General features: G+C 48.5%; 2 protein-coding genes and 1 pseudogene across 16 annotated transcripts in view; 2 read left to right on the top strand and 1 right to left on the bottom strand.

Annotated features, from left to right (window-relative positions):
* The first annotated feature begins 588 nt into the window (after positions 1 to 588).
* LOC129485713 (low molecular weight phosphotyrosine protein phosphatase-like) lies at positions 589 to 4,749 on the top strand (annotated as a pseudogene).
* Positions 4,750 to 4,830: 81 nt separating this feature from the next.
* The window catches only part of CCNJL (cyclin J like), a 60,923-nt gene continuing 42,304 nt past the window's right edge, over positions 4,831 to 23,449 (bottom strand). For 11 of the 15 annotated variants that reach the window (XM_063643139.1, XM_055285398.2, XM_055285394.2 and 8 more), the window contains exons 3-6: positions 14,269 to 14,525; positions 12,656 to 12,958; positions 8,708 to 8,867; positions 4,831 to 6,942 (exon numbers count right to left, since the gene is read on the bottom strand). In XM_063643139.1, the coding sequence (XP_063499209.1) occupies positions 6,522 to 6,942; positions 8,708 to 8,867; positions 12,656 to 12,958; positions 14,269 to 14,374 (990 nt within the window). In that variant the 5' untranslated portion in view covers positions 14,375 to 14,525 and the 3' untranslated portion in view covers positions 4,831 to 6,521. The remainder of the gene's footprint in view (positions 6,943 to 8,707; positions 8,868 to 12,655; positions 12,959 to 14,268; positions 14,526 to 23,449) is intronic. The other 4 variants (XM_055285392.2, XM_055285391.2, XM_055285390.2 and 1 more) reach the window with 1 other exon arrangement.
* Positions 11,277 to 12,228, top strand: LOC129486074 (cytochrome b-c1 complex subunit 7-like). Its single transcript, XM_055285406.2, has one exon. The coding sequence runs from the start codon at positions 11,439 to 11,441 to the stop codon at positions 11,772 to 11,774; it is 336 nt and encodes a 111-aa protein (XP_055141381.1). The 5' UTR covers positions 11,277 to 11,438; the 3' UTR covers positions 11,775 to 12,228.

Genomic DNA, 23,449 nt, shown 5'->3' with positions numbered 1-23,449 from the left:
AGGCGGGCGGATCGCCTGAGGTCAGGAGTTTGAGACCAGCCTGGCCAACATGGTGAAACCTTGTCTTTACTAAAAATACAAAAATTAGTCGGTCATGGTGGTGCTTGCCTGTAATCTCAGCTACCCGAGAGAGTGAGGCAGGATAATTACTTGAACCTAGGAGGCAGAGGCTGCAGTGAGCTGAGATGGTGCCACTGCATTCTAGCCTGGGTGACAGAGCAACTCTGTCTCAGGAAAAAAAAATAATAATTATAAGCGTGAGGAGCCAGTTCCACAAGGACTAAGGGGAAGAGCAGAAATAGCTTTAGACAGATGGGCTTTGAACTCGGAGGGCAGAAGGAACTGGAACCCTGACCCTAACCCTAATCCAGGCATTTAGTCTGCAGTGTTAGTTTGGAAAGAAGCAGATTCTTCTTGGAAAAGAAGTCTGGGTGTCCTAGCCCTTCACACAGCCAAGTCAAAGAAATGCTGCACAGAACAAAGAAATACTAAGTACAGAACAAAGTCGAGGTCTAGGACTCAAATGGTCCAGACATTCAGACAGGGATGCTACTTCTTTACTCTCATTTGAGTTTGGGAACTAGTTCCTGCACAGTTAATCCTTCAATGTTTCTTCAATCACACGGGCAGTCTCTCGGTGCCTTTGTGCACATAAAGATGGGAGAGCAGGTGCCTAAGTCAGTGTTGTTTGTGTGTCTGGGTAACATCTGTTGGTCACCCATTGCAGAAGCAGTTTTCAGATTAAAGCATTTCAAAGGCCCGGGCACGGTGGCTCATGCCTGTAATCCCAGTACTTGGGAGGCCAAGATGGGCAGATCACTTGAGGTTAGGAGTTTGAGACCAGCCTGACTAACATGATGAAACCTCGTCTCTACTAAAAATACAAAAATTTGCTGGGCATGGTGGCATATACCTGTAATCCAGCTAAGCCGGAGGTTGAGGCAGGAGAATCGGTTGAACCCGGGAGGCGGAGGTTGCACTGAGTCAAGATTGCGCCACTGCACTCCAGCCTGGGCGACAGAGCGAGACTCTGGCTCAAACAAACAAACAAACAAACAAACAAAAAACATTTCAGAGAATTGGAGGGTAGACAGTGTGGTGATGTCTGGGTATGAGATAGGGAATCCCCTGACTACCGAGGGCACAGCTGCATGAAGAGGCACGATACTCCCATGAGCCACGTTGCCCAGCAGAGATAGGAATAGAAAAAGCAATCAAGCTAAAAACTGCAAAGCTAAAATTGAACTACTTGGGAGCTGTGATCACAAAACCAACTTGTTAATGCAGATCCCTATTATGGAAATGGCTGCCTTTTGAGACGGTGTGCCAGCAGTGTGTCAGGTGCTGCAGAACGTTTTTGGAGGAAGCCCACCGAGGCTGGTCTGTACCCTGCTGCGGCCAACCTGACTAGACCCCAGCCTTTGGCTCTGCATCTCTGTGGGCAAGCTAAAGTATAATAGTGTTCCACAGCCCAAGGTCCCAGCTCTTTCTTCACTGACTTACTGTTTCTTACCTTAAAAAGTAATCGCAGATGGAAATCAGTTGTGTTTGGCAGAAGAATAAAAATCATTGACTCAGACAGTTTCTGGGGTATATTAAGTGTTCTTAGATTAGTTGAGCCTCTCAATTTGCATCAATTAGAAAAATAGTGGAACAAACAACATAAAACAACAAAATAAAACACAGTGGAGGAAAACTTCCCTTGAAGGCCCAGGTCAGCACCTAAGCCCACTAAGACTTAATCGGGTCTGCCTCTTCAGTGGGTTTGATGATGGCTGGATGGAGGACAGGTGCCCTCTGCTCCTTGCACTACCTCCATCTTTTTGCCCTAGGGCTTTTTATAGAGTGACAATAGCCCTTCCCATAGGAGCTCACAGTCTAGAATCATTTTAATTCACACACACCCACGGTGCACACTTGTATATTTAAGATAGGGAAGAGGCTGGGCAGGTGGCTCATGCCTGTAATCCCAGCACTTTGGGAAGCCGAGGTGGATGGATCACTTGAGGCCAGGAGTTCGAGACCAGCCTAGCCAACATGGTGAAACCCTGTCTCTGCTAAAAATACAAAAATTAGCTGGGCATGGTGGCGCGCACCAGTACTCCTAACTACCCGAGAAGTTGAGGCAGGAGAATTGCTTGAACCTGGGAAGCAGGGGTTGCAGTGAGCCGAGATCGGACCACTGTACTCCAGCCTGGGCGACAGAGTAAGACCCTGTCTCAAAATAAAAAAAAAAAAAAAAAGGAGGAAACAAAAGATTTGGAATCAGTCTTTAGCAACTTTAATACTTCTTGATTTTTTTGCCTGGTGTATTTCATGAGGAGGTCAGCTCATTTGCTCCCATTTGAACCATGCTGTCTCTGAAACTTAATTACATCCAGAAAGGACACTTGTATGCTAGTTTAACTATGGTCAGTTGTGGAATAGGTCTGTTTCTATATGCACATGTAACGCAAATGTCAAATATAAATTGGGTTAGGTGGGAAAAATAATTTAAAAAGGTGGAAAAAGTTCTATTATGTTGACATGCTTAAATATTGGTATATTAAGTATTCTTTCATCAGCATTTCATATTTACTGGCAAATACAGGTAATTTCTGTGTACTTTGAGGCAATTCTGTTAAATTCATATAGATGTCAGAAAGTAATTTTCAAAACAAACTGGACCAGGCGTAGTGGCTTATACTGTAATCTCAGCACTTTGGGAGGCTGAGGCAGTCAGATTGCTTGAGCTCAGGAGTCTGAGACCAGCCTGGACAACATGGTGAAACCTCATCTCTACAAAAAATATCAAAATTAGCTGGGTATGGTGACAGGTGCCTGTAGTCCCAGCTACTCAGGAGGCTGAGGTGGGAGATCACTTGAGCCCAGAAGGTTGAAGCTGCAGTGAGCCGTGACTGTGCCACTGCACTCTAGCCTGGGCCACAGACTGAGACCCTGTCTCAAAAAAAAAAAAAAAAAAAAATTAAAAATTTTAAAAATCAAAATAATAAACTGGGGAGTTATAAAAATACAACTGAGATATAAAAAACAAAGAAATCATATGCCTGAATGATCAAGAAGCTGGCTAAAGTGCAGATTCCAGGTCCCCACCCCTCCTAGACAAGGCTCCAGGTCATTCTGCAGCTTGCTCAGGCTTGAAAACCTCTGAATTTAACCCGATGCCAGCCCTGGGAGGAACTTTAAGGCTTTGTGCTTTCTAAAGCTTTCATAGCTGTCCTCCAGCATGGGAACTAACACAATCTTACATGGAGTGCCAAAGGGTGGAAGAAATACAAGTGGATCCCTCTGGCTAATGGCCACAGAGGTCACAGCCTTTGTGGCACAGTCTCCCCCCACCCCAAGAGCTTAGAACCATCCACCAACTTGACCATCTCCATAGTAACAGATGGAGAAATGGAAGCCCAAAGAGGGAGGGATTTGTCCAAAGTAAGGTGGGTGCTTTTGGTAAACCCAAGACTTGCCTTGTCTCTGAATCCCCAAAACTTAGAGCTTCCTGCCTTGTCTGGCCTTGCACACAGCGGGTGGTGAGCACTGCCCTCAGCCCCGCCTTTGGCGGTGTCAAACACACTCCTGGGTTTGGGCTGCAGCCTCGGGCCCTGAGCTCATCTTCCCATTCCTCCCCTAATTGTCTAATCGAAGGCATCTGCACTTAGCAAACGTCTCAGCCCCACAGTGACATCGGCTCTCTGGGGTGGTTCTCCTGCTGGAAGCTGGGTAGGTAGAGGGCAAGAGAGAAGTCTTGAGTGAGACTCCCTTCAAGGAGGAGTACGAATCTGACATTTTTCATAATAGCTGATGCTATATCTCATCAATTCTACATATACATATTTTGACATTTAACGCTTCTGAAATGAGAATGCAACATATAATCAATGGTATCTTAAAAACTGCCTCATGATTTAGTTTTCTAAAAAGTCTTATTAGTGCATAAAATAATAGTGCATCTTACAAAAAGCTGATCTTATGCTTGAAGAAATATAATAATTATCTCCTTTTTTGGAGGTACTGGCCTTGATGTACATTACGTTATTTAATCCTCTTGAGAACCCTATGAGGCAAGGTCTGTTATCACTCCCATTTTAACAGGTGAGAAGACGGAGGCTGAGAGAGAGGTTGGGTCAACAGCGGGTAAGTGGTGTGATAGTTAAGTTTATGTGGCAGCTTGGCTAGGCTATGGTGCCTGTTGTCTGGCCAGGTACGAGTCTAGATGTTGCTGTAAAGGTATTTTTAGATGTGATTAACATTTACAATCAGTTGACTTTAAGAAAAGCCTCCATAATGTGGGTGGACCTCATCCAATTGGTAAAAGGTCATAAGAGCAAAGATTGAGGTTTCCTGGAGAATAAATTTTGCCTCAAGACCGTAACACACAGAAATCATGCCTGAGTTTCCAGGCTGTGGGCCTGCCCTACAGATTTTGAACTCTATTCCAACATCAACTCTTACCTGAATTTCCAGCCTGCTGACATGCCCCACAAATTTTAGACCACAGCCTCTGCAATCACGTGAGCCAATTCCTTAAAATACATCTCTCTCCATATATATCCTACTGGTTTCTTTGGAAAAACCCTGAGATGGTGATGGAGCTGGGGTGTCAAGCCTTACACACCCCTCTGCTGGCCTCTATGTGCCCATAAGGCCCAGCTCCCACTCAGAGGGCAGGGTCCAACTCCCACTCAGAGGGCAGGACTCAGCTCCCAAGGTCTTGCTGCTGCCCCCAATATTCCACCCTCTATCATGGGGAGATGCCCACCAGCGCTGATTTGAGAGAGGGAAGGAGGGGCTGGCCCAAGAGGGGACGCCTAGGAAAAGAGGCAAGAGACCAAGAGCAGGTGATGTGTTTATTGTGGGATGCCTCCTTCTGGGGGCCGTGCTGGCTGTGAGGGAACCCTCACAATCCCCAGGTCCCAGAACAGACAGATACAAGAACTTGAATCCAAACTGCTTGCACATAAATAGAACAGAGGTTGGCAAAGGAAAAAAAGAAAAACAACAAACGAACGTGCAGCCTCCTATGCTAGTGTGACATGGTGGCAGAGTCTTATCCACACTCCGTCTCTTTTCTTACTGTCTCCACGCTGAGATTTTCAGCTGCTCTGGAAAGATTCACCACCTTCGGATCTGACTCAGCAGCACACAGCTGCCTTCCTGGCGGCCCCTGCCACAGTCTCCAGGACTGGCAAGGGGCTAAGGAAACCAAGACAGGTATTCCTCAAGCAAAACAAAAATTGCTTCCACGGTCCTTTGCACCTCCCAGTTCTGATGGGTGAACGATGTGTCCCCCAACCCCAAACTAAACCAAAGAACATGCTGAGCACAAGCCGTGAGTCAGAATGAAAACATATTGCACATGGTTACAAGAGTCTTCCTGAGAGCCCTCTCGCTGCAGATCCCTAAATACTGGCTTTTGATCCAACCAGCCGCTTGCCTATCAATGCTGGTATCAAATGCCCATGTACATCCCACTCCCCAAATCCAGGTGGGACTAAGCAAATTTTCCACATTGCTATCCTTCACTATCAGCCACACTCAAAGCCGAGACTGGGTTAAACTCATGCACTGTAAGTATGTGGTGGAGAGAGGTGGGAATTGTTTAAATCTTTGTCTTCCTTTCAACGAGCTTCTCCCTCCCTGGGTAGTTATTAAAGTTCTAGTGGTGAACACAGCCTCTAAGACGTGGAATCTTCTGGAACCGAGAGCTGGGAAAGTGGTTCTCTCTAACCATATGCTTTCAAAAAGGAAGCTCTGTGGTTACCTGCGGGTCCATCACAAGTTGGGTTCAAGCTTGGGTTCCAACTTAACAGCCCTCATGTGGGACAGGCAGTGTGGCAATTAAGTTTGTTTTTTTCTCCAAAGGAATTTTCAAGTATCACCAAATCCCTGATACAGTGTGTAAACAAGACATCTTCGGGAAGCAGCAGCACATGACATATCTAAAAGGCTGAAAAGGGTTTTAGGTTTGAAAACAAAGGCAAGACAGCCACCCACTGTGCCTCGCAAGGCAAACGCTCAGGCATACACACCAACTCAGGCCCCTCTGCACGGAGCCAGGGAAAGAAAAGCACCCAATACGGGATCCTCCAGGGGTCCTGAGAACACGCCAGGCTGCCCCTCCTTTTTCAGTGGTGTAGCTGCCATCAGCAAAGAATAGAGAAGTCTTTAATGCTAAAAACTGGACATGCTTGAGATCAGTGGTCTGTGTCCAGTTCCCACTCTCCTGGCCTCTTACCAAGTCTTTCTCGATTCACTGGGCCCCTGTGTGGGGGGATGGCCACCAAGCCATCCTTTTGTACCCTAGCCACAAGTGGCAGACGTTTCTCAGAGGAATGCTCTCGGGTGAGGTATGTTATTGAATGTTTTGCTCTGGGTCAGTTTTATTTAAAAGGAGCACAGACCCTCCACGTTCCAAGGCTCTTCAGGGATGGCCTCCTGCTGCCTCACTTGGCTGAGCTCTCCTCTTCAGTGTCCTCTTCCCCTGCCCAGATCTCCAAGGCTTCCTCATGAGGTCTGGAGATGGCCTATCTGTCAAAGCAGCCGGTGGGGAACACGTGGCTCCCACTGAAGTAGCTGCTTCCATAGGCGGTGGCGAGGCAGTGCCTGGGCTCAGCTGCAATGGCCATCTGCATGCTAAGAGACGCGGGGACGGGCAGAGGACACATATCCAGGGGCTGCAGCGGGGGGTACGGGGTGTGGAGGGATGAGCCTGTGCTTCCCGAGAGCAGGCTCCCTGAACGGTGGGCCTGCAAGGAGTCCCGATAGGCCAAGCATAGGTCCTGCACGGGGGTCTGGAACTGTGCCAGGGTGGTCACTGGCTGGCCGAGGGCGGGGTAGGCTGGTGGCTGGAACAGCACTTGGGTGGGGGTGGGGGGTGTGCCGGGCACCATTGCCAAGGCCTGGCTCTTGACGGCTACGGCATCCTTGAGGAAGTTGTCATACACTCTGAAACGAGAAGACCTGGGTGAGAACTGGAGGCTAAAAGCCACCAGATGCCTGTGTGTGTCTCTACCTGCCTTGCTAAGTGGGACTGGAAGAGATGCGTGTGCCCTGTGTCCACCGGGCCTTATCTGGCTGTGCTCACCGTGTGTGGCACTGCTCCAGCTGTTCACCAACTAGATTCAGGCCTTGGTTCTCAGCTTGGATCTGCTTCCTACAGAAAACTTCTTCTGGCCCCTCCAGACTAGGCTGGCTGTCCCCACAGCCCCACGCTGCCCTATCTCCACAGTCAATATCCCAGAGAGTAACTTGCTCCAGAGGGTAACTTCCAGTTACCTGGCTGCCAGGAGGATGGCGTCTGCTTGTGCTCACCAGTGCATTCCCTGCCCCTGGCACTGGAGTGTTCCAATCTCTGCTTTCCAGGCAATTCTGGGCCAGCTCTGTCCCCAGCGGGGTCACTCCTTAGCTAGCTGATACCAACCAAATTGACCCCTGGAGCCTAGGATTTTTCATCTGAAAACAGGGCTGGAACAGAGATTTTTTGCCATCTCAAAAAAAGCTTCCCATATAGCTTTTTGGGAAAACAAAACAATTAGAGGCTTATGTAAGGCATGCACCGACACTCAGACCAGGCTTTGGGGACCTTCTCAAAAACACAAATTTTAAAACAAGGCCTACGGAGTAGGACTGACTTTTCAGAGGAATGAGATAAAGACAGCTGCCAGCAAAGCTTCCCACATTGGGGAGGGCTCTCTTCAGCGGTCTAAGGCTCTTCAGTGGTCTAAAGCTTTGCCCACACGGCCCACCAGTCAGTCAGGCCAGTGCCCAGGATACGCGGTGCCTGGCAGGTGGAAGGGGAACTGGACAGTGTGTGCCTACCGGGAATGGCTCTGTCCTGTCTGCCTTGCTCCCTGCAGTAACTATGGGGCACGTTTACCTCCAGTGTCAGTTTCAGGGTGTTGGGCCCATGATGCCTTTAAGTATCTTCTCTGACACATTGAACATTTCCTCCCCAAGATTCCCAGGGACCCTTGCAGAGGCTGTGGCGCTTAGGGGAAGTCACTCGGAGCTTACCTGGCTAAGAGGTCAGCTTTGTGACCATGTCTGAGAAAAGTAGCTTATAATGGAAGTCCTTCAATGTGATTATCTGTAAGATTACACTGGGACTTAGATCAAATAGCCTAGACATTTAAAGGTGCAAACAGCCCTCTTCTCCCTTGCTGCCTGACTTTAAAGATGTAAACCTGGCCGGGAGCGGTGGCTCACACCTGTAATCCCAGCACTTTGGGAGGCCCAGGTGGGTGGATCATGAGGCCAGGAGTTCGAGACCAGTCTGACCAACATAGTGAAACCCCCTTTCTACTAAAAATACAAAAATTAGCCGAGCGTGGTGGCACGTGCCTGTAATCCCAGCTACTCAGGAGGCTGAGGCAGGAGAATCACTTGAACCCGGGAGGTGGAGGTTACAGTGAGCCGAGATCGTGCCATTGCACTCCAGCCTGGGCGACAAGAGCGAGACTCTGTCTCAAAAAAAATAAAAAATGAAAAAATAAAATAAAAAGCAAACCCCAAGCTATCCAAAACAGGAAGAACTGGTTCTCCAAACTCCACTTCTACCAGGAGTCACCATGACCCACTTTCCCTGAGACCCTGTAGCTGGAAGAACCACCACAAGCTCCAGACTCAGGAAACTGCCAGTGGCCTGAGGCAGGCCTCAAGGCAAGAGGAACCTCACTATTTCAGAAACACAGGATTCAGGGGAGAAACTTACACCAGGAGGATTTCAATACACGTGCTGAGGTGTTCCAGGGAATAGCTTGAGATCCTCTGCAGGTCTCTGGTCCAGTAGGGAGAAAGCTGCAGGCAAATCCTGGAGGCCCCAACACAGGCTGCAGCGACCACAGAAGGCTGGAATTTGTAGAACACGTGATCTGAAAGAAAGCCACAGAGGGAGTCAGCATCCAAATCCTCCCCTTGGAATCCCAGGCCCACCCTGAGAATGGATGGACAAATGAATCGTTTTCAAGGCTTTTCATCGATGCCCTACAAATAGGATGGAAAATTAGAAACTGTGAAGTTCCATTTTTGAATCTTAACCTTGGCTCTTGGTCCGGGATTTCTTTTTTGTTGAGACAGGGTCTCGCTCTGTTGCCCAGGCTGGAGTGCAGTGGCGAGATCACTGCAGCCTCAACTTCCCGGGCCCAAGAGATCCTACTACCTCAGCCTCTTGAGTAGCTGGGACTACAGGCGTGCACAAACACATCTGGCTAATATTTGTATGTTTTTGAGAGATGGGGTTTCAGCACATAGTTCAGGCTTGTATCGAACTCCTGAGCTCAAGCAATCCTCCTGCCTCAGCCTCCCAAAGTGCTGGGATTACAGGTGTGAGCCACCACACTCAGACCAGTCTGAGATTTCTGACAGCAGCCTAGAATAGTGTTTTCAAAATACTGTCCACGGCTTCCAGGGAGCAGCAAGGAGCTTGCTGATGTTCTACAAACAGAACTGCAAAACATTTGTCCTTTCTTTGGTTATTATAAGAGAATGACACACTATTTCAAAGGCTTCCATTTTGGGGTATGACTAAAAGCTACTTATTAATTGTAACAATGCCTGGCCCATAGTAGGCACTCAGTGAAAATCTACTGAATGAATGGTTGTAAGACTTTGATATTTGTAACTAAAATTGGCACTTATGTTGACTGAGGAATCTTAATGTCCAACTAAGATATGTGGCCACAAGGCAAAGCTGGTACGAAATATGTACAAAGGCAAACAGCAGAAATTTCTGCAGTTTTCCTGAATGCCACTGGATTTTCAGTTTATTACTATGTTGTCTTAAATTGTTCATGATTTTTGCTGGGCACAGTGGCTCACATCTGTAATCCCAGCACTTTGGGAGGCCAAGGCAGGTGGATCACAAGGTCAGGAGTTCAAGACCACGGCCAACATGGTGAAACCCCATCTCTACTAAAGATACAAAAAATTAGCCAGGCATGGTGGCAGGCACCTGTAATCCCATCTACTTCGGAGGCTGAGGCAGGAGAATCGCTTGAACCCAGGAGGCAGAGGTTGCTGTGAGCTGAGATTGAGCCATCACACTCCAGCCTGGGCAACAGGGCGAGACTCAATCTCAAAAAAAAAATTTTTTTTTCATGATTTTCAATTACTTCCACTTTTGCCTTTTAAAGATCAGTTCATAGGGCAGCTAAACAACAACAACAACAACAAATTTAAAAAATAAAGTATCAGTCAGGGTGGTAATAGGGTGATAGAAACAATCATTCAGTCAGACTTCCCAGGTTCAAATCCTAGCAATGAGCAGGGCACGGTAGCTCTCACCTGTAATCCCAGGAGTTTGAGACGAGCCTGAGCAACATGGCGAGACCCCACCTCTAAAAAAATTTTAAAAATCAGCCGGGCGCAGTGGTTCACGCCTGTAATCCCAGCACTTTGGGAGGCCGAGAGGGGTAGATCACGAGGTCAGGAGATCGAGACCATCCTGGCTAACATAGTGAAACCTCGACTCTACTAAAAATACAAAAAATTAGCCAGGTGTGCTGGCAGGCACCTGTAATCCCAGCTACTCGGGAGGCTGAGGCAGGAGAATCGCTTGAACCTGGGAGGCGGAGCCTGCAGTGAGCCAAGATCGTGCCACTGCACTCCAGCCTGGGAGACAGAGCAAGACTCCATTTCAAAAAATAAAAAAATCAAATCAAATCAAATCAAATCAAATCAAATCAAATCAAATCCTAGCAATAACCTTGGGTAAGTTACAGCTGGGTGCAGTGGCTCACGTCTGTAATCCCAGCTCTCAGGGAGGTAGAGGCGGGACGACAGCTTGAGCCCAGGAGTTCGAGATCTGCCTGGGCAATGTAGCGAGACCCTGTTCTCCACAAAAAGGAAAAAAAAATATAAGCGTAACCTTGGGTAAGTTACAGCATCAGTTTCCTCTTTTGTAAAATATGATTAATCGAGGTGATTTTGGTGTGGGGTTGCTGTGAGGTTCAAATGAGATAATGCATGCAAAGCACTGAAGCAAGACACTTGGCATGCAGTAAATGCTCAGTTAATGTTTGGGATCACAATCACTGGTTTTTTTTTTTCTTTTAGATGGAGTCTTGTTCTTGTTGCCCAAGCTGGAGTTCAATGGCACGATCTCGGCTCACTGCAATCTCCGCCTCCCGGGTTCAAGCGATTCTCCTGCCTCAGCCTCCCAAGTAGCTGAGACTATAGGCGCCTGCCACCACACCTGGCTAATCTTTGTATTTTAGTAGAGATGGGGTTTCACTATGTTGGCCAGGCTGGTCTTGAACTCCTGACCTCAGGTGATCTGCCCACCTCAGCCTCCCAAAGTGTTGGAATTATAGGCATAAGCCACCGCGCCCAGTCCAATCATTGATCTGGATACTCATGCCCATTTTAGTTTGTAGTAGGTTATGGGATGGTTGTATCAGCAGTATTTTTTTTTTTTTTTTTAAGACGGAGTCTCGCTGGTCAAAATGGCTGGAAAGAAGGCTGTTGCAGCATCAGGCAAGTGGCTGCATGGTATTCGAAAATGGTATTACAAAGCCGCAGGATTCAATAAACTGGGGATAATGAGAGATGATACAATATATGAGAATGAAGATGTAAAAGAAGCCGTAAGCAGCCTTCCTCAGAACCTTTATAATGACATGATGTTTCACATGAAGAGGGCACTGGACCTGTCCATGAAGCATCAGATCTTGCCTAAAGAGCAGAGGACCAAATATGAAGAGGAAAATTTCTACCTTGAACTGTATCTGAAAGAGGTTATTCGGGAAAGAAAAGAAAGAGAAGAATGGGCAAAGAGGTAATCATGTAGTTGAAGTCTGTGGATGCAGCTGTTATGAAAATGGTTAAACTTGAAAAAAAATCTTAAGAATTATTGGTCTGCAGATGTTTTACTTTAAATAAATATCTATTGTAAAAAACAAAAGAAAAGACAGAGTCTCGCTCTGTCGCCAGGCTGGAGTGCAGTGGTGCAATCTCTGCTCACTGCAATCTCCACCACCTGAGTTCAAGCAATTCCCCTGCCTCAGCCTCCCAAATCGCTGGGACTACAGGCATGCACCACCACACCCAGTTAATTTTTTGTACTTTAGTAGAGACAGTGTTTCTCCATGTTGGCCAGGATGGTCTCGATCTCCTGACCTCGTGATCTGCCCACCTCGGCCTCCCATTACAGGCGTGAGCTACGGCGCCTGCCCGTATCAGCAGTATTTTTGACCCAGTTAACATCTAGATTTTAAAACACTGGGAAGAGTGAGTTTCAAGTAAGTTTCAAGTAACAGGGTAACTTTTATTGCTAAAACAGATGTAAACGTAATTCCCTCTCCCCATACTATCTGTATGATGGCAGCTATTTGAGAATAACCGATCTGCAAATCTGTGCTATTTAATTCATTTGCAATGTTTCAGGTTACTGTAAGAAAAATTACCAGTTGATCTGTAAGTTTCTAGGTTTCCGGCTGCCTGTATATAAGTTGCTATTTCTCTTTTACATGTTACTGGTAACATACTGGGAGAATCCTTGCCCTTTCTTTGCTTATTGCCTGCAAAGTAAGAGTGATCTGGGTGTACAGGCCCCAGTGAGAAGGCCTGATCTGGATGGACATGCCTTTGAGGGCCGCCTGACCCCGACCCCTGGGTGGTGGGGAAGGGGTGGGAGGTCCTGCCATCGGGTCCCAGCTGTCACCTTGCAGGGTGACCTCTAGGAAGTAATGGGCATACTCCTTGAGGCACTCTTTGGTCTTGCGGGGGCAGGTGGTGGGCCAGGTGTGGCAGTGGTGGTCCTTCTGGCTGATGGAGGCCAAGAGGTAGTAGTCCAGGAAGTGGGCAGGCGTGGGCAGGCAGAGGTTCCAGCTGAAGGCCTCCAGGAGCAGCAGCTCTGTGCTCAGCAGCTCCTTCTTGGTGAGGGTGAAGTTCTGGCTGCTCAGGATCCTCGTGCTGTTTATTTGCTCCAACTTGGGGACGTGGTCTTCCCGATCCTCGAACTTACCTGTGGGGGAGCGGGGGAAGCAGGGGTTACTGGAAGACATTTACCTGGACCCAGGAAGCTAATGGCCCACCTTACAGTGCCTGGATAGTGCTGGCAAAGAAAACAGAAAGCAGACAGGCCAGACTGCGAAGGAATAAGAGCACACATTCCAGATCTGTCAAACCTAGGCTTGAATCGACAAGCCATCACTTCCCACTGGGGGATCATGGCTAGGTGTCTCAACCTCTCTGTGACTCAGTTTCCTCATCTGTAAGATGGAACCTATACTTCATGAGGCTTTTGTTAGAGTCAATGGGAAAATGCACACCAAATGCTCAGACCAGCCTCTGGAACACAGAAAGCAGGCAAGAGCGGTCAGCAGCAACAGCCAGGGCCTGGGGAATAAGGTGCCCTCCCTACTCTCCATCTGGCCCTAACCAATCCAACCTCCCGGCTAGAGTCAGCGTGGCCGCGCAAACCTGGCCCTGTCCCTCCATGTATAGAAAAGCTCTTGAATGGCTTCCCGCTATCCTTGCTATTGAGTTCAAACTGTGTAAACGGGGTCTTAGTTTGGGTTCCCTCTGGTTTCCAGGTCTTGGAAGGTAAGCCCAGGAAAGATCAGTAGGTGGGGGAAGAGAACAGGAAAGGGAAGAAAGCCCAAAAGGACACAAGCGAGTCACCACTGTGGACAACCCGAGCTTAATCCTACTGAGGAATTCTGAGAAACAGCCTAAGACAGGCCTCAGGTTATCCCACCCGCGGATTAAAGAGCAGAGGCGTTTACATAGCAACCCCCGCAGTCATCAGTTGTGGATGCTCCCAGGGGACAATGGGGGGTCCTTGTGCCCTGAGAGTCAAGAGTCAGGGGCTGGTGGGGGGCATGACAGCTTCCACTGTGTGAGGCTCTGCAGACTGTGGGCCTCTCCAGCCTCAATGTTCCTCACTCTGGGGAAGCCACCCCACAGGTGGCCGTGGACCCCGTCCTTGGCAGTTCTTGCCTATAAGCCTTCATTGACACATCCCCCTGGGCCTGGAGCACCCTTGCCCATCCCCTCCTCACTCAGCCAACCCTGACATGTCCTTCACCTCGAGTCCCTGCCTCTCAGAAGTCACCCTCCACACCAGCCCCCTGTATTGTACGACTCCCACATCAGGTGGTGAGGCCTTCAAGGGCCTGGCCTCGGTCTGTTCACCCGTGACCCCAAGGCCAGCCTCATGGGGTGTGGAGCTGCCACTAAGTAAATGCCAAAAGAGGCAGTGGGGTGGCCCAGCTGACCTCAAAGCACACATCAGTGCTCACGAAGGGAAGGGCAAACAACACATGCACGCACCTTCTCCCAGCTGCAAGTGCCTCTGACCCAGTTCCCATCTCTCATGCTGCTTAGGGGAGATAAGGAAGTAACCACCACAGGCTGCTCCACAGTAGATACAACACATTCCTGAGGACGGCTCAAAAGACGTCACTGCAGAATGAATCAACCATGTCTCAGCAGGCCAGGGTCGCTCCCTTCTTGGCAAGCCTTGCAGCAGCCCACTCGGTGGGTAACGATGACCTGACACAAAGCTCTGGTCTTTGATGCAGAGGAGTCTAGTGAGTGGAAATGCACAAGACAGTGAAGGGCAGAGGCACTACCAGCCCCGCACCATGCAGTTTACAGCAAGCACACATTCCATCCCTTTCCGGAGCCCAGTCGCTCAGCCTGCAACGGTGCTGTGTCCGAAGTACACAGTTTCTTGTCTTGCACACAAGAGCAACTCAGGCAGGCCAACACAAGGTCAAAGCTTCCCAAAGAGAAAGAGCCTCCTGCATGGCTGGAAGTCCCAGGGTTGAGACTCTGGCCGACTGGATCTGTTGGCTTCGGCAGCGCCCCCCGACTCCCCCCAACACTCCCTCTTCAAGCACAGGATCCAGCCACATGGGACTCTGACCTCTCCCCGGGCTGGGAATGCTCTTCCCCTCACCCCCCTTATCTGTGTCCCCCAGAGCTCAGTTTAGAGACCTCCAGATATGAAAGGGACTTTCTACACTCAGATTACTTGCTTAACATCAAGTATTAATATTAATGGCTGGCATCTGACTCTAAGCCTCGTAAGAATAGGAACTCAGTCCGACCCATTCGCTGCTGTGCCGCCAGTTCCCAGCACATGCCTGGTACATAGTAGGTACCCAATAAATATTTGTTAAATGAATGAATAGTCCTCTCAGGAAACAGGTATTTTAGGCCATTTGAATTTTTCTCTGATGATCTTGTATTCCCCAGTTTTTTCTCCAATGATCATGCATTCTTTGTGCAGTTTTTAAAAGGAAGAATTTTATTTATTTATTTTTTCCAAAGTTGCCCTGGCTCCCCTGAATCTTGTGCGGAGCCAGCCTTGGTTGCATGCACTCAGTAGAAACGAGCTCTCTTTCCCTCCCCAGAGCAGGAGGTGGTGAGGTGAAGGTGCACTGTACTGGGGTGGCATTAAGACCCTTGCACAGCACTGCTGGCAGCCAGCAATCTCTTAAAACTGGCAGATGTGCTCAATCAGATTAGTTTCCTCCTCCCCTCCTCGCTTTTCAAACCTTTCAGAGCTCTGCTACCAGGCCCAAGAGGATTATCCTCCAATGGAAGGCACCAGGGATTACTGCGGAATCTGATTTCACCTGCTCCCTCTGCTTCCTGGGAATGCACACGGCAGTCCACAGCCAGGCAGAGCTGGGTCTGAATCCTCAGGAGTTTGCCCTGGACCTACGAGCACTAAACTCCACAGGCTGTTTATTTGCTCATGATGTAGGACCATGTCCTATGTGAAGATAAAATGGTGCTGCAGAATGGAAAGTGCTTCTCAAGCCCCCAGCACACAGAATGGGCTGTGCTTCGAGCTGGTCACGCACTGGCTCCTGGCAGGAACCTTCTAGGTAGGTTCTTTACAATCCTCAGAGGCTCAGAGAAAAAGCTGATGGGAGAACTCAGCTTCTACACCCAGAAGCAGACTTCAGAGTTAACCTGGGCTTGGCCTGGCCAGCAGTTAAAGCAGCCAGGAAAGATTTTATGAGTTTCCTGATGCTGCACGTGCCTGGCAGACATTTCCTCCCCTCCTCCCGGGACTGTGAGTGGGGCTGGCCCCTTGTCCCCAGCGCTGCTACCACCAAGCACCGTTACTCAGCTGCTTCCTCCTTATCGACAAACTGCACAGGCAACAGATGCCTAGAAGACTTCAGGCGAGTCTCCTGGGAGAGGCGGGGAACAGAATTCTGAGTCTTTCCAAGCCAGACAATAGCCACGGATTCTCTGACTCCTTTGATGTACTTTTTGATTTCGAAAATTTTTAAATCAGAGAAAAGATGAAAGAGAACAATGAACACATAGGACCCTTCACCAGATTCTGCCCTTGCTGACCCTGATCCATGTGTGCTCTGTCTAGGTGTAGTCTGTCTGTAAATACTGGTTTTGTTAGACCATTTCTAGTCAAGTTGCAGACATGACATGCCACCCCGAACACTTCAGCATCCGTTCCTGAGGTCATTTTCCTACAAATCGTAATGCTATTAGCATTTCTAAGACATGAACATTAATGCAATCACATTTTCTAATATTCAGTCCACATCTGACTTTCTCCAGGGGTCCTAAAAAGGCCTTTTATAACCTTTGTTTTGTGTTTTTGGATCCAGAATCCAAACTAGGTTCACATACGGAGTCTATTATCGCTGAAGTCCCCTTGTTTCGTTTGTTTTTCATGACACTGACTCTGGCAGAATCTAGGCCAGTTGTCTTGTAAAATGCTCCGCATTCTGGATCTGTCTGATTGTTTCCTCACAATTAGATGCAGGACAAACAGTACAGGCAAGAAAATGACAGAGGCTGTTCTGTCCTTCTCACCCACTGGACCATAGCAGGAGTCCTAGGCAATGTCACTTTGTCCTGGCCTATGTTAGATCACTTGATTAAGGTGGTGACACGAGACTGCTCCAGTTCAAGGTACCAGCTTCCCTGGAAAATTAATAAGTAACTGGGAGGGGACACTTTGTGAATATCCTTTTTCTCAACAACCTTTAGCTCAGTGGCTTTGCATCCACGGATGATCCTTTTCTGAATAAATTATTATGCTGGGGGTTGAAAAGGAAGTTTTAAAAATCATATCATTCCATCTACATTTTTCTTTTTTGATGTTCACATTGTCCTAAATTGGAACAGCAGGAGCCCTATCAACCTTTTTTTTTTTTTTTTTTTGAGATAGGGTCTCACTCCTGTCGCACAAGCTGGAGTGCAAGTAGCTCAACCTTGGCTCACCGTATCTTCAACTTCCTGGGCTCAGGTGACCCTCCCACCTCAGCCTCCTGAGTACCTAGGTATATAGGCACACGCCACCACGCCTGGCTAATTTTTGTAATTTTAGTAGAGCCCAGGCTGGTCGAACTCCTGGGCTCAAGTGATCTGCCCGCCCCGGCCTCCCAAAGTGTTGGGATTACAGGCATTAACCACTGTGTCTAGTCACTATCAACATACTTATAAGATTAAAAAGCATTCTAAACCTAGTGAAGCACTTCTCTGGCTCTCAGAGGCCAGGCAGACACACGTGTACCCTTAGTGTTGGTGGTGATGGTGGTGCCTGTAAGTGATGCCTCTTATGTGCCCTCCTTTCTGCACCTGGCTGGCTGATTCCTAACACCTCTTCCTGAGGCTGGCACACAGAGCTCCTGGGCAATTCGTGGCAGGTGAGGATGACCATGCATCCATCCATGTGGCCTACATGCTTAACCACAGATGAGGCCGTGGTGGCAAGATGCTGTGGATCCAGCTTACAGACTGGCCGTTTTTATTTATTTATTTTTTTTAATTAGAAAAAAACTTATGACAACACATAATATAAAGTTTACCATTTTTCACTGTACAGTTCAGTGACATTATATGGACACTCACAATGACGGGCAGCCATCACCACCATCCCTCTCCAGAACTCTTTTCATCTTGCTGAAACTCTGTCCCCATTAAACAATAATTCCTAAGTCCCCCCTCTCCCAAGCCCTTGGCAACCACATTCTACTTTCTTTCTCTATGAAGGTGACCACTCTGAAGACTGGCTTATCTTCTACCTACTGTCCTGGCAATCAAGCCTCAAAGCAGACCAAATAGGATTCCTGACTTTTCTGAATTAGTGCCAAGAGGAGCAGTATTTTTAATTGCTTAAAAGTCATTTTACTTTAGAAAAGTTTAAATATACAAAAAGAGAAAGAGAAATGTTATTATAATGAACTCCCTTGAATGTTATTACCCAGTGCCAACAGTCATCAACATTTACACTGCCTTAAAAAAAACCCAAAAACTTAAAACAAAAAGGTAACCAGCACAGAACAAGGTTCTGTACAAATTCAGCATTGCCTCATTCCTGTTGCCCAGGTTCGAGTGCGGCCCACCCACAACTAGACAGACTGTGTTCTGCACTGTGCCCCCACGAATCCCCCCAAAAGTCCTTCAAGCGTGGGAAGATGCCTACTGACAGACCCATTCAGGGCTACCTGCTGCCTATTCAGGTGCTTAAACCAGGCTCAGAGATGAGGCCAAAGCTTCCTGGCTAAACAGAAACAGGTTTTAAAGCCACAGCTGGCTACTTTTCTTCCCTAAAGAAATGCAATGCCGGCCAGGTGTGGTGGCTCATGCCTGTAATCCCAGCACTTTGGGAGGCCAAAGTGGGCAGATCGTGAGGTCAGAAGTTCAAGACCAGCCTGTCCAATATAGTGAAACCCCGTCTCTACCAAAAAAAATTTAAAAATTACCCAGGTGTGGTAGTGTGCGCCTGTAGTCCCAGCTACTCAGGAGGCTAAGGCAGAATCGCTTGAACCTGGGCGGCGAAGGTTGCAGTGAGCCAAGACCGCGCCACTGCACTTCAGCCTCGGCAACAGACTGGGACTCCGTCTCAAAAAAAAAAAAAAAAAAAAAAGGAAATGCAGTGCCCCAGCCTGGCCAACATGGTGAAACCCCGTCTTTACTAAAATACAAAAATCAGCTGGGTGTGGTGCATGCCGATAATCCCAGCTACTCAGGAGGCTGAGGCAGAATTGCTTGAACCCCAGAGGCGGAGGTTGCCTTGAGCCAAGATCGCGCCACTGCACTCTAGCCTGGGCGACAGAGCGAGACTCCGTCTCCAGGTGGGTGGAAAAAAGAAATGCAATGCCTTTAAAAACAGGCAAAGCTACTCTTCCACAAGAATGGCCACTCTCCTATTAAAAAGTCTCTTCCTCATTTTATCTGAGAATGAGAACCAGACTGTTATCAGAAGTTGAGACCCCATAGCTATCCCATGCCCCTCCAGCAGCAGCCAGCCTACCCTGCAGGTGCTGATGATAAAGGAAAGATGGGGCTGACGGGTCAGAGGGGTCAAGAACCACCCAGTGGTGCCCAGGCCTTGCCTTTTTCCCAGGTGGGGCCTGACATCTATCTTCCCAGGTGCACGTGGGGAGTGCTATGCAGTCAGGTGGCAGGGACAGAAGAGGAAAGAGAAAGCTCTGGCTGAAAGGGCTTTTCCCAGCTTTGCAGCCTTTGCTGGCAAGGGAGGCCAGCGTCCCAGGGGTGGAAGCCCAGGCAGGGCCAGGCTCAACAGAGATCTTTCTGATGCTAATGCTTTTTTCCCTCAGATTCTTCCTTCCTGGAGTGGAGAAAAGTAGCCCCAGAAAAGGCAGAACTTCTACCAGCTTTATTTATGGCCTTGGAGTCGGTGTGACCAGGGACAGCCAGGATTCTGGGGGAGGTCCCCACCAGAAACAGGCAGGAATGTCCTGGAGCAGGGGCAGGGCAGGGGCTCAAGTGCCAGTTTCCCATCCCCACTCCTGGTATCATTTGTGTGATCTTGGGCAACCACCTGGAAACCCACACCTCATAGGGCAGTAGGGAGGGCGCAAGGAGCGTCCCAGGTAACAGGATGGGCATGTGGGAGGTGCTCTATAAATGGTAGCAGCTGCTGTATTATTTACTGAACATGGTATTCTTTGCACTCCAGACCCAGGATCTTCTCAAGTCCTGTTAGCTAGAAATATTTTCTTACAGGTTCTGAAAAAGGGGCTGAAAAAGGCCCAATAAAAGGCTCCCCTACCCTTACCCGACTCCACAGTCCACGCTGTGCTGGAATGCATGGAGTGGACTGGAGTCCTTAGAGCTTCCTTTCCCCAGGACTGTGACCTTGAACTCCGACCTCCTGCTGGTAATTTCAAGGCTCACAGTCAGGGAGGAAGAAAGGGGAGTGAGTGTTGCATCCAAGGCCTTTCCCAGATGTCCCCCTCCCCCAGGGTGAGACTTTTCCCAGGTAACCCAGTTGGGTAGCAAGAGGCAGAGAATCCACACACCAGGATGTGAGCTCTGGGAGGGCGGGGAGCTTCGTTTGGCATTTGGTTCTCTGCTGCATCCCAAGGCCCAACGCACAGCAGGCATCAAATGTGCTGGCAGACCCTGGACCACACATCTATTTACTGCAGGGTTGGGTGGGCTAGGGGATCTGTGAACTGTGCTTGCTGTGCCCTTAACAGATGCTCTCAGCTGATTCTGGCAACAACCCTGGGAGGTTGGGGGTGTTTCCCACATGGAAACAAAAGCTCAGAAAGGTTGAGTTACCCTGATCTCCCAGCTGGTAAGGGACAAAGCAGCATTTAAAAGTCTGTCTGTCTGCTCCATGAGGGTAGGGAACAAATCTGTCTTGTAGAACACCACAGATCCTGTTCACCTAGCACAGCTTCTAGCATAAAATTAATAACAAATAACTTTTGTGTATTTTAAAAAATGAATGAATAAATTATTCCAAAGTCCTGAGCTTTTTACTTCATAAGCAAGAAACCTTATATACAGTCACAAGGCCCCCTGCAATCCTATAAGCTCCATAATGAGTGTATCTATCTGGGTGGAGGAACCCTACGGATGTGTCAGGCTAGTTTCAGCTTCACCCCATCTAACCACCCTGTTCTCCACAAATATTCTTAATTTTTAAAAATTTTTCAAAAATTGTGTACTTGTGGAAGAGATAGTGTCTCACTGTGTTGCCTAGGCTGGTCTTGAACTTCTGGGCTCAAGTGATCTTCCTGCTTTGGCTTCCCAAACTGCTGGGATTACAGACATGCACCACCATGCTTGGCCCTTCCACAAATTCTCTTGACTTCAATCTCTCCTTTGCTTATGCTACTTAGCAATTTAATTCTAGAGCCTTTCCACTGAAGAGCTATATGATCAACAGGACTTAGTTTTTTCTTCCAATGATAGCATTTAAGTCAAAGGAGTGGCTCTCTAACAGGAAACTTTTTGTACTAAAGGTGCTCCCCAGCCTGACTTTTTCTTAAAAAACAAAAACTCTCTTTGACTTCTTGCAGTTATTGAAGGCAAGAAAGGTGCTTCCTACTCTTTGCAAAAAAAGGCACTGCTCATACGCCCAGCAGACAAGTGTCTTTCCGAGGAACCAGGGGGACAGATTTTGAGCAATTGATGGAGAGGGTGTGAAACTACTCTGAGGGTGCCATGCTCTGGCAGGCTGTTTTTACTGTGTAAGGCAGCACAGCGGGCAGTGCACACACTCTGATGATGACTGTCCTGGATTCTACGGAGTGGCAGCCACTTACTAGCCGTGTGGTCTGGGGTAAGTCACAACTTCTTGGACCTGTGTTTCCTCATCTGTGAAATGGGAAGAAGACAAGTAGATAGAATTGTGGTGAGGGTGACATGATGGCTTAGTGTGCTTAGCACAGTGCTCTTTGTAAACCTGTGCTCAATTCAGACCCAGCCCTGTAATGACAGTCACAGCTACAATGACGGTGGTTTGGTTTCTGGATGAGATTTGGTGTGGGGGAGAGAGAAAGCCAGGCACAAAGCAAGAAAACCCTTCATCTATAAGAGGGTGCTTCAGTGGTGCTCAAGGAAGGGAGAAAGCTGAGAGGACCACAGGGGTTGAAAGCCAGGTAGCCTCCCCTTAAGTCCTCTTAAGGACCTGCTGTAGCTGCATGCAAGATCTCTGGCCCATTTCTGATCCTGTAGTTAGGAAATATCCCGGAGAAACAGGCCTCCAACACCAGCCATTCCTGGGCTTCCAAAAGCCGCTGGGTAGACCTGGCGTGAAGGTGGATCTGGGTACCCTGCCTGGCTCAGCTTCCTTTTTCCCTCAGGAAATAAAGAAAAAGCTCTCTCTTCTCCTTCCTCTCTCAAGAGCAGGGCTGCATCTCCAGTCTCTGGCACAGAGTAGGTCTTGATAAATAATCAATGAATGGATGGAAGGATGGATGGATGAAAGAATGAAAGCAAGCCCATTTCTGACAGGCTGAATCAATTCCTGAGCCCAATTTTAAAGACAGAGACCAGAGGTGAGGTTGTGGGTGGTTGTTTTCTTTAGGAGGAAATTGTGAAAATGCCTTCTAGGTCAGAGGTGGCATTCGGCCAGCTGGGTCACCCACGGGCTTCCCTTCTTGCTGGGAGGACTTCCCTGTGTCAGGAAAGAGAAACTGCTGTGATGACATCACACTGCGGCCTCAGGCAATCCCTGGTTCCTTTGTGCTCCCCTTTACACGTGACCCAAATAAGTGTCACTGACTGAAAGCAGGGCCTGCGGGGTGGGGGCCATTTGTCACCCGAATAGCTGGCATCTGGGGCTGGCGTCCCACAAGTGCTTCTGTCCTCGTATGGAGGATAGGAGTTATCTACTGTCACGAAACAAGGTTTCGGTGTCACTGCTTTAAAGAAAGCTCACTCCTAACTCACCAGGGGCTGCTTCTGGCCCAGGTCTGATGGGGCTGCTGCGCTGAATGTGTGGGCACTGGGGACCCTGATCCTTTGTTCTGACCCGTGCGGGGAACAGGGAGAAGGAAAAGGAGAGGCCATCTTGGGCACCGCCCTTGAGGTTCAGAGGGGAGATGCTTCCAGATACAAGAGCTGGTCCTGAGGGCTGATGTTTTCATCGGGGTCAGCACAAATGCTGCTCTGCTGGCTCAGAAGGAAGTGTGCCCAGGAGTTTCCCAGCAATCTCTCCGTGTTCTGACCTGAGTCTTCCTGGCACAGCCAAGGAAGGACGTGGTCTGGCTGTACAACTAGGGCCATAGTTGTACAGTGGCTGAGAGCCACTGAGTCAACCCCAAGGTGACAACCTTGGTCCCCATTACTAGCCACATCCTAGCTGTATGCTTTTAGGGAAGTGTCCCAACTTACGGTGCCTCAGATTCTTCCTCTGATACTTGGGGAAAATACAACTACAGACTACCTTATAGAATTGTTTTGAGGATTACATTAGTAAATCTGTGTAAAAAATTCAGAACACTGTGTGACATACAGGCTGGGCACAGTGACTCATGCCTGTAATCCCAGCACTTTGGGAGGCCGAGGCTGGTGGACCGCTTGAGCACACAAGTTAGAGACCAGCCTGAGCAACATGGCAAAACCTTGTCTCTACCAAAAAAAAAAAAGTCTGGGCGCAGTGGCTCACGCCTGTAATCCTAGCACTTTGGGAGGCCGGGGCTGGCAGATCACTTGAGGACAGGAGTTCAAGACCAGCCCGACCAATATGGTGAAACGC

This window comes from Symphalangus syndactylus, chromosome 7, assembly GCF_028878055.3.
Source record: "Symphalangus syndactylus isolate Jambi chromosome 7, NHGRI_mSymSyn1-v2.1_pri, whole genome shotgun sequence".
NCBI lineage: Eukaryota > Metazoa > Chordata > Mammalia > Primates > Hylobatidae > Symphalangus > Symphalangus syndactylus.
This window is presented reverse-complemented; position numbering and strand designations above follow the sequence as displayed.